Source organism: Vitis vinifera, chromosome 18, assembly GCF_030704535.1.
Source record: "Vitis vinifera cultivar Pinot Noir 40024 chromosome 18, ASM3070453v1".
In the NCBI taxonomy this organism is placed as follows: domain Eukaryota; kingdom Viridiplantae; phylum Streptophyta; class Magnoliopsida; order Vitales; family Vitaceae; genus Vitis; species Vitis vinifera.
Genome location: NC_081822.1, coordinates 7,025,587 through 7,036,602, shown reverse-complemented (window position 1 = coordinate 7,036,602; position 11,016 = coordinate 7,025,587). Strand labels below are relative to the sequence as shown.

Genomic DNA, 11,016 nt, shown 5'->3' with positions numbered 1-11,016 from the left:
CTCATTTATTCATACACCCTCTGGGGGAAACATCAATTTCATTTTCTAATTATTTCGAGTATATAATCTAAAACACAATTTGGTTCAATGGGGAGAATAACTTCAATTTCAGATAAGAGTCTCTTAGGTTATATTTATGGGAGTCAGTCCCTTCTCTTATGTGTGTATATATTTCTATGAATCATTCTGGGTTGTGACACAAGGATTGTATATGGAATACATCACAGAGATAAGCACCCAAATGGATAGAGGCATAAGAAAAGTGATGAGAAAATAACAAAGTCCAGAGGCAAAGTGTGAAACAAAACTGGACATCACAGGCGATAGTTTAAAACAGCCCACTTCATCACTGTCACAAGGGCAGTACAAGGGGTACAGATGGGAGTGGAACCCAGGTATGATACCTCTTAATATCAAAATCTACGGCTGGCAATGAGCCGATGGTGCTGTAAGCATTACATGGTTCACATTGCACAGTGAGAATAGGTTTTTGGAATGGGAGGGTGGAAATGGAAGTGTGGAACCAAGTTTAGCAGTATTTAAGTTGAAAAGGAAAAAAGAAAATATTGGTTGCAAATTAGATCCTTGAGTTGCAGGGCGGAACAGAAGGTGTACTGTATGAAGTGACTGGATGGGCAGTAGTCCTGCCCGTCAAATCTATCCAAAGCCCTTGTGAATGTAAAAAATAAGAATAAAAATAAGGATGAAAAACAAAAACTAATGAGAAAAGAAAAAGTTGCCCCGTTGTTGTTTATCTGACCTCACTCGCCTCATTGGTCATTACATAGCCATTAGATAGAAGTGACTAGTGGAGAGAGAAACTTGGAAATAATTCCTGGGTTTTTCGGGTGATTTGAGAAGTAGGGCTGGTTTTTGTGTGGTTGGAGAAGCTACCACAATTTTGTTCTCATATTGTTTCACTGGGATTTTGGGAGGGTTTAAGGGCTTAAGAAAAAGGCAGGAGAGTAGGAGGCGAGGAGAAAAGCAAAAGACGTGGTCTTTCTCAAATACACAGATCCCTATGGAATGCTGGGGTGCTCCCCAGCATTGCTTGCTGGAATTCATTCTTTTTGTTTAGTTTAAAGGGACCTGTTTTGTTCTCTTTGGAGAGAGAGAAGTGAGAGAAGAGAGAGGGTGTGGGGGAGTGCATAGATTCAAGAGTTTGGGCTGGTAGATATATTTCTTCTATAAGCTCTGCAGCTAGACAACAAAAAACCAAGTTTTCAGATGGAGAGATGCAAGAGATTTTGAAATGATTAGTTTATTTTCTCCCCAATGATTGAGTTGCCTTGCACCCGGAGATACTGCTGAGAATATTTCAACTAAGAAAAGGAGGAAGATGAAGTCTATGAATGATAATAACAATGGCAGCAATAATAACTGGTTGGGTTTCTCGCTCTCGCCACATATGAAAATGGAGGTTGCTTCAGACCCTCAGTACCATCATCAAACCCAGCCTGCTGCTGCCGCTGTTTCCAGTGCTGTCCCAACAAGTTTCTTTCTCTCTCCTCATCTCAACAGCTCCGCAATCTACTATGGTGTTGGAGAAAATGGCGCTTTTCACTCACACTTGTCCGTAATGCCACTCAAGTCTGATGGGTCTCTTTGTATCATGGAGGCTCTCAGTAGATCACAGCAAGAAGGTCTGTTTCTCCTTTCCATGTTTCTGTTGTGGGCCTTGAGATTTTGTTCTTCAAATCTCTACTAACTTATTTGTGCTCCTGTTGTTGTGTTGTTGCCGTGTGAGCAGGGATGGTGCCAACCTCATCACCAAAACTGGAGGACTTCTTAGGTAGTGCAACCATGGCAACCCATCAGTACGGGGGCCATGAAAGAGAAGCAATGGCTCTCAGCTTAGACAGCATGTATTATCACCAAAATGCGGAACCTGAAACCAGTAGGCAACATTCTCTAAACCTTCTTCAGGAATCCTTTAGGCAACAAGGTCAGCAACAAATTCCAGTTCAACACCACCCATATTTCACTGGACTTGCCTGCAATGGGATTTACCAGAACCCATTAGAAGAAGAAACAAAGGAAACCCAACTTGCAGATTGCCATACCCAGATCCCTCCTATGGGGGAGGATGGAATGCCTTGCCTGAAAAACTGGGTTGCAAGGCACTACTCGACTCACCATGCACTAGAGCAGCAGATGAACAACAGCATCGTTGATGACGGAGGAGCTCCTGGGTCTATTGGAGCTATGGGTTGTGGGGATTTACAGTCTCTCAGCTTGTCCATGAGCCCCGGTTCTCAGTCAAGCTGTGTGACAGCTCCAAGACAGATCTCGCCTACCGGAGCTGAGTGTGTGGCCATGGAAACAAAGAAAAGGGGGTCCGGAAAAGTTGCACAAAAGCAACCAGTTCATAGGAAGTCCATTGACACATTTGGGCAGAGGACTTCACAATATAGAGGAGTTACAAGGTTAGTTCATATTCTTTTCCTTCATCTTTGGTCTTATCTATAATGTTTTTTGAATTGAGTTTGTTTTCTAGTTTATTTGAGGTCTCCCTGCAGGTGTATTGTATCACTGTTTTCTCTATTATATTGTCCTCGCCTTTTCTGCTGGAAATATTGTAGGTTTGGTTTTCCAAGTAAACATTGTCAATTTATTTCCCCAGGCATAGATGGACTGGTAGATATGAAGCCCATCTTTGGGATAATAGTTGCAAGAAGGAGGGGCAGACTAGGAAAGGAAGACAAGGTTAGTCAAGAAAAACAAAACCCACTTACAGCATGCATTTGGAAGTAATCCTTTTTTACTACAGTACTCAGCCCCTTTATGTTGATGTTCTGACTTACACTATTACTCCTTGTCATGTTCATGGTTATTGGGGATGCCATTCCAATCAATTGATGCAATTGCAGTTTATCTGGGTAAGCCCCCTTTTCTTTTTGGTCGAAATGAAGAAACCATGTATGAGTATATTCTGTTCGTGTTTATATTTAATTGATTCTACCCATGTCTTTCAGGGGGGTATGATATGGAAGAGAAAGCTGCAAGAGCTTACGATCTGGCGGCCCTCAAATACTGGGGACCTTCTACTCATATCAACTTCCCGGTATGATTCAACACTGGATTAATCTCTCAATCCATTGGTGACTTAAATTCTTAAAACGCAATTCTTCTGCTCTTTGGACAGTTAGAAAATTACCAAGAAGAACTCGAAGAAATGAAGAACATGAGCCGCCAGGAATATGTTGCTCATCTGAGAAGGTAAAGTTTTGAGCTTAATATTTCTTAAAATTGTGTGAACGCTTTCCAATTTTAAAAGGCAGATCTCATTTGTTATTGGGTATTCAGGAAAAGCAGTGGATTCTCAAGAGGGGCTTCAATGTATAGAGGAGTGACAAGGTTTTATTCTTATATAACTTCTTTTTTCTCCTAGCACGCCATTGTTCAAGCATTAAAGTTGGCCCCTTAAAATTCTTTTTTTGTTTGTTTTTTTTTTTTTTTTTAAATACAGGCATCATCAACATGGAAGATGGCAGGCTCGGATTGGGAGGGTTGCTGGAAACAAGGACCTTTATCTCGGGACATTCAGTAAGTTCATTTAAAGTTGTAATTTGTAGTTACTGTTTTAACTTCTTATGCTTATTAATCATCCCAGAATGGAAGGATGACCAAGCCATTTGTGTGTCAAAGGAAACTTTTAAAGGACTTGCTATGCGACTCTGCTCCCATGTTTCTTTTTTCAGTGGCTTGTGATGCTTTTGTAAGGCTGACATTTGCTACTTTGAGACTCTGCGTAACTGATTTTCAGTAGCACTGAACTTTTTTAAGGCTGTTTTCCCAGATGAGATAATGGGGGAATGAAAGTATTTCTTTACTAAAATGCTTGATTAAAAAAGCTAAACCTTTTAGGATCTGTAGTGTTTTTTCATTAGGGTCTAGAGACCGTACGCTCGCATATGCATAAAGTCCATATTGAATTGAATTTTCAGGTACCCAAGAGGAAGCAGCTGAAGCTTATGATGTTGCTGCTATTAAGTTCCGAGGGGTAAATGCAGTCACCAACTTTGATATTACACGATATGATGTGGAAAGAATCACAGCCAGCAATACTTTGATTGCTGGAGAGCTTGCAAAGCGAAGCAAAGGGAAAGAACCAAGCCGGGAGGCCATTGATTACAACCCACCTCAGAACAGTGGGGAGGCTATTCAATCTGAAAGTAACAATGGGAATGGTACAGACTGGAAGATGGCTCTATACCAGTCCCCCCAGCAGCAGCCAAGTAGTTGTGTGGAATCACTTGAACAGAAACCAATGAGCATTGGAGGGTACAGGACCACCTCTTTTTCAATGGCATTGCAAGATCTTATTGGGATTGATTCAGTGAACACAAGCCAGCCCATTGGGGATGAATCGACCAAACTAGGGACGCACTTTTCCAATCCATCGTCCTTGGTGACCAGCTTGAGCAGCTCAAGAGAAGCTAGCCCAGATAAAACTGGCCCTGCAATGCTGTTTGCAAAGCCTCCATTAGCATCAAAATTGATGGGGCCTGCAAGCGCACTCAGTTCATGGATCCCAACATCCCAGCTGAGGACTGCTGCAGTTTCCATGGCTCACTTGCCCCTTTTTGCTGCTTGGAATGATACCTAAAGCTTCATTGTAATAAACATGTAAAGTTTTGCATGGACAAGGGGGAAAGAAAATCGTGGTGTTGAGGGGTGGAAGGGGGGGATTGGTAAAAAGAAATTTACTTTAGTTTTCTCTTTTCCTATGGTATTAGTGAATGAAAAAGACAAGGGTAGGGGCCAGTAATCTGTCTGTAACCAAAGTGTTAGCAACTTTTTCAGACTCAACCTTTTGGCTCATATTGGAATGAAGATTTTGCAAAATGGAGGGATGGGTTTAGAGGGACTAATGATTAAATTCTATGGAATGATGTTGGCAATATAGAAGTGGCCCTCACATTAATTGAATCCGCTTTTCTGCTTTTCTAGGTCCTGTTTAAGTACAAAACCCAGCTCAGTGTTGCCCAATAATGCAAAAGGTTCATGCTTTGACCACACTAGCAAAATCTCATTTGAAACCCCAATCTGTTATCTACATTCTACTCTGCATCATCATTACCATTCCTCCTTTCTTATCTCAGCTTTCTCCAAAGCTAGTGGACATTCCCCCTCATTATTCTTAAAGGGTGAGAGATATCTCGAAAGGAAAGCTTTTGTTGGTTTATTTTAGGATTTAATGGCCATGATTAGTTGAGACTGTCTGCTGTTTTTGCAAGCCCTTTATTCTTAAAAAACATCTAAATCCTTACTGCTTTTCTTTATACTCCCCTTGCTGTAAGCCAACGAGATTTCTGGACCTAAAAGCAATTCCATGTCCTGGTGTGGAGTGCATGAACCGGTTGATTCGTCCCACGTGTGTACCAACTCCATTCTTGCTCACGTGTGAACTCAATTGCAATCTTGACCATTGTGGAGATTTAATGATGAGACAACAACAACGAGGAAATGGTGCCGGAAAAGCTGGAAAATCCAACCCAATAAAAGTCACCAATTGCCTCTGCTTCCATCATCTTTACCCAAAGTCCAAATTAACACAAAAAGATGCTAGATTTCCACTCCATTCTCATGCAACATATTTGGTAGATCACTGGCCTCTTTCAACTGCGTTAATTTTCCTGTGCAAAGCTCCCAAAAGGCAAAGGCCTCCTTGTATACACATCTAAAAGTAACCTCATTTGCAATGTTCATATCACTTTGTGGTCAAAGTGTCGGCCATGAGATGCTCTCCTGATAGGAATGATCATGAAGAATCCATTGGTGTCGAAGAAAATGGCCCTTCGTTGATTGGGGAAATAAAAAAGACAAGTATATACACAACATCTAAGGGACAAATCTCCGACTTTAATACAATCGACAAAAGGCCACAGTCCTGGATTTGAAGGTCAAAAAGTTGGCAACTCATGCGGACAAGATTGAAAAGTAAAATTGATACGCTTCATTTATAACATAAAGTTGAGAAAACTGCGATCGAAATTCTCCATACTCAATGAGTTTAGTCAAAAACTATAATTACATGTTGTCCATTGGTTCGATAAGACCCAAAATTAAAGAGAGAGAGAGAGAGAAAAAAAAAAAAAAGTTGGTGAAAGGCAGCCTTGGAAAAGGAATGAGTCTATCTTAGTTGCACACGAGCTGTACTGAAGCAACTAGCAATAATTCGGATTCCAAACAATAAAATGTCTCTAAGATTATATGCATCCAATTAGTGCGACATTAAGAAAATATGGCATCATTAGCCGCACATGGCACAACCATGTGAACTCTTGTTTTAAGAATGTTATGTGGTATGTGGATAATCCTTCCATAACTTCAAATTTTCCACCTGGTTTATATGACATTTATTTTCTTCACATTTTGCTTGAGGTTTGCGTTTGCTTGACACTGTGACAAAGACACGTAGAGAGACCCCCAGTGGGGTTCCATTATTCTTATTATTATTTAACATTTTAACCCCGAAAACAAGGCTCTACAGACGTCATTATCACTGTGGTGGGACTAGGAAGGTGTGAACATGGTTGTGGGCTTTGCAAGGAATGCATGCACGCTGTGGAGATACCTTGCTTACTGTAAGTGATAAACAGATAACAAGGCAATGTGCTTGCGTTGAACATGTCATACCAGTACTGCAGCTGGTAACAACGGAAAAGTTAAAAATGCAGGGGGAGTGAAAGGGATGGAAGATTCAATAATTGGCAGGTGGATTTGAACAAGGATGATGGATGTTCCCTCTAAAGGAGCCCTGTTTCTTCCTGGGAGACTCACTTTCGTTTAAACTAACCTCCTCCTTACCTCTCCATCTCTCTTCTCTTCACTTGCCTTCTCTAATCATTAAGCTTATTTCTGGGTTTTTAAATATATGGATTCTTTTATATTACCGAAGGTTTGTTGCGAGAATTTGAACCAAAAAATGGGGTGTTTCTCAATTATCGCGTAGAGAATGCTCATATTATGGTTGATTAATTAATTTGTTGGGGTGGGAGGTGGAGTGGATCCAAAGTCACGCACCATAGGCCACCAGTACAGTGGGTAGATCCTTGAAATTAAATTGCAAACACCTGTAACTTTTTGTCGGTCCATGAAAGGGACAGCTATTGACAATTGATAGTCTAAAATTAAAGGGGGGGCACACTAGAATTTGACAGAATTTCTGTTCTCGCTGGGAAAATTGAAGGAGATGTAAATATGGTGCACTCAAGCAGACCCACTCCTTGGGTGCATTCATGTAGAAAAGCATATACTGGAACATTGGTTTTCGTTTTACTACCATCACTGCAGGGAGGAGATCTACCCGATGGGTTTGAAGTCAACAGAATGAAAATTTTGTAAGAGGCGTATGAGTGACGATATTGGGGCCCCCAACAAATCAAACATGTAGCCTCCCCTTTCAGACCGTGACATTAATAATCAAATTTGTCATTGCATGAGGATCAAATCGTTCTCCTTTGTTGTTTGTTTTGTCTTATTGTCCCTGCTTCATTTTTCAACTCTCTGCTATATGCAAGACAGCAAGCAGACTAGTTCATTTTTTTCCCTCCTTTTTGTACTATGAGATGTGTCAAATTTGGGGCAAATATTTTAGAATTTTTTTTTTTTTCATGGGGATTGAGGGAGGTAGAATGCCGGACTAATGTTTTTAAAACAGGCTAGTACAATCACATTAAATTAAGCTTTTACAAGCTGAAACCAAACTTCTAAAATGCACTCAAAATAATTAGGTAGGGAAAGCGAAACTGATAATTAAAAGAATGCTAGAAAAAGAAGTAATTATTCTGGAGAGTAAGATTTTGTTTTTCTTTCTCCCTTTTTTTTTGTGTAAACAAAGTATTCTTAGATATAGCCAGTTATAAGGTGTCCCGTATGATCCTGAATGGGGGGTCGCCATCGTCACAGACGCAGCACGAAGAGAGAGATTGAAGGTGTTGGGGCGTAGCCACAGAATGCAGACGAGTGAGGGACTCAGTCACTGACTCAAGAAACTGACGAGACCTGCCCGTACGGGTGGGGCCTGGTTAAAATGGCGGGACCTGTCAACTTCTCATATCTACCGCAGAATCTCTGGGCTGTAGCCGATAGGTTTGGGCTGAAATTAGATCTCATGTAGCCGTAACCGCCGTGGTGGCTTTGTGAGTCTTTTCTCTATTGACCCGTCCGCCTGGGCGGTGAGATTAAGAGGGTAGGACACAGCTAGTCGGCAGTGGTATCTCCTTCAGACCCACCGAATCTAGCGCACAGATCCGCGTTGAAAATTGTCTACTGCAACCCATGCTCTGCGCTCCATTTCTTGCTTCCTATCCTACTGCATTCTTTCAGAACTGGACCCCATTTGCTTCATGGATCATACGGTGTGGCTGTGCCTTCATTTTTACGAGAAGAAACTATACTTGACAGTTGTTATTGCATGTCGAATAAATGGCTGTAACTTTTGACGGACTGGGATGAATTGGGTTTGGTTCAGTACATTTTTGAGGTGAAGACAAATCTTGTCTACTCTCTGACACCTCCAGCAGTATACATGCATGCATGTATATCTTTGAGTTAACTGAGTAACCATGGTTTTGGGTTTTTCAGGTTTGTAGTACCAACCAAATGTCCCTTTTTCATGCCATGTGAAACTTCAGCACTTACCCCGACTCAAAAACATTAACCCACGCCTGTTCATCGCTCCACTGCCAATCAACCTCTAGGGGTTCGTCCCAGCCTCCCAGGGCCACATGGTTTTTCTTGAATCCAGTTTATGAAACACCTGGTTGGGTCGGCTGGGCCAAACCCAACAGCAAATTCACTCAGTTTGTTCATCCAACTAGGCCCAGATAGAATATATGTGGCCTGTTCATTTAGATGGTTGCTAAATTTGGGTTGGGCTAAGCTTATTAAGGTTTAATTGGGCAGGTTTCTGACCATTTCACTTCCTTAATGGCAACAGCCTCTAGGCCCAAGTCCAGAGCTTTGTTGCATAATGGCCCATGAAAATACCGATCCTCATTTTTGACTTCCTGCCTGAAACTGTGGTTCCTCAAATTTCCATTTTCAAGGAAAATTTATCAATTTATGACTCTCATTTGTTCCACCCTCCATTTTCCTATCATTCTAGTGAGGAGCGAGGCTCATGTTATTGGTGAACAAATCATCCACTTGGTGGATGGGGCTATCCATGGAAAACCATAAAGAATGTTCAACCTCCGAGAATGGTTAAGATAGGAAAAGATCAATTCAACATTTTTTTACCAACATCCAAGGTTTCTTCCCCTTGTTTGGTTGAAGGTCCAACCCCAGTAAGACTAAAAGGCAAAACGAGAAACGGAGTATATCTCAGAAAAGGAAATTTGGAAAAGTGAATCCAAACTTCAAAGTTGCTACATGCCCAACGAAAGTGCTCAAGGACTAAAGAGTGACCGGATAATCAACAAAGATGAGTGGCTCTTCACCATTCAGGGGCCAATAGCATCGTGAACACAATCTATCAGCTTGCCACAGCCTGTCTATGGCAAAACCTAGGCGATACATTCCTCCTTTAGGTGAGGCAGTGCCTTGACTACAATGGTCCCTAGTCCTCCTCCAATCTGGAAATGGTTTTCCACCAGTACACCAATAATTTACACTTATTGACCCATACCAGGCACAAACCATGCCTATAATGCAACTCGAACCGTGCCAACTATCGAGGGTCCTTCATACACTGTGGTCCATAAACCATCCCTGTAATGGCAACTTTCTTTGATAGTGGGAAGTGGTCCTGTCCCAGGCTCATGCGTATATAGGGGGGCGAATGTCTTGGGGTGGTTGACTCCTTCACTTTATCCATCCGATTTATGCCTACAGTGCGCCCCTGGCTCTGCCAATATGGACAATTACCAGTATCACTTTACTAGTAAGATGATAATTTAAGAAGTAAAAGATATGGTAACATGCATGCTACTTACAACAAAAATCTTATCTAACTTGTAGTGCATTGGTGATTTGGGATTTTCTACCTGGTTTCAGACTTTCAGCTCATAATTAAGATGTATAGGACCAGCTGTCGATGACCTCTTTTGTCATGTTGCATAGAAAATTTTGCCTAATGCGCTGCAACAGCTTTAAATACTAACCTGCTGAAATAAAACAAAAGTTTAGTTCTTCGTGCACTTACTATTTTTTTGCTTTTAAAATAATAATAATAATAATAACCACGAGTTCTATATAAATATAAATACTTTTTATACAAAAAAAATTAAATTTATCTCATCTTCTTAAATATTACTTGTAAATTTTTTAAAATTTGAGACAATATATCAAAAGAACACTTTATTTATTTTTATTTTTCGCTTGAAATTTCAATGTACAAGGTTAGTTGGTTGATTTTAATTCTCTCTGTTCAGATTATGATGGTAGTTGTTGACAGGCTGCGATCATTTCTTTCCTGCAGGTGGAGTTGCGGCGGGATATGGAATGGCCGTGGAAAGAGCAGCAAAATCTTAAACTTAATGTCATGAATTATGTTATTATGGGGGGGTCCGTATTCCTTGAAGGAACCGCATTCCGTTCCCTGTGCTTTTGATCGACAACTGCATGATTTGGCACGACGGGACGAAATCGTTCTTGTTCTATGCCCTTCCATCCCTGGGACGGATTGCCCTTTTAACGGTGGCATATGCCCTATGGGCGTGCGCGGGATCGATTTGAAGTTGTCACAAGAAGTCCATAAGGACCACTTAATAACAACATTCATCCTATTAGGAGACTAATTCACATGCCAAGAATCTATTGAGCGACTCCTCATGGGCATTTGCTGGATTGTGAGTGATCCAATTAGCTCCTCAAGTGGAAGGCCCGTGAGGTCCTTGGCTTGCTTCTTATACTGTGGTGATCTTTTCTTTTAATTGCTTAGGCAATGAATTCAGAATCCTCATTTATCTTCTCCGATTTGATATATATATTTTTTCCAATGTTTCAATATCTTCATTATCTTTTCCGATTCAATGCATGCTTTTTTCGATGTTTGAGGGTCATTGC

The 11,016-nt window shown here is 41.0% G+C and overlaps 1 protein-coding gene across 1 annotated transcript; it reads left to right on the top strand.

The window, feature by feature from the left end:
- Positions 1-767: 767 nt before the first annotated feature.
- On the top strand, positions 768-4,874 carry LOC100252316 (AP2-like ethylene-responsive transcription factor ANT). Its single transcript, XM_002285431.5, has 9 exons — positions 768-1,643; positions 1,751-2,426; positions 2,624-2,706; positions 2,871-2,879; positions 2,976-3,064; positions 3,146-3,219; positions 3,307-3,357; positions 3,470-3,546; positions 3,948-4,874. Exons 1-9 carry the CDS (start codon positions 1,340-1,342, stop codon positions 4,607-4,609), a joined length of 2,025 nt encoding a protein of 674 aa, XP_002285467.2. The 5' UTR covers positions 768-1,339; the 3' UTR covers positions 4,610-4,874.
- Positions 4,875-11,016: the final 6,142 nt, after the last annotated feature.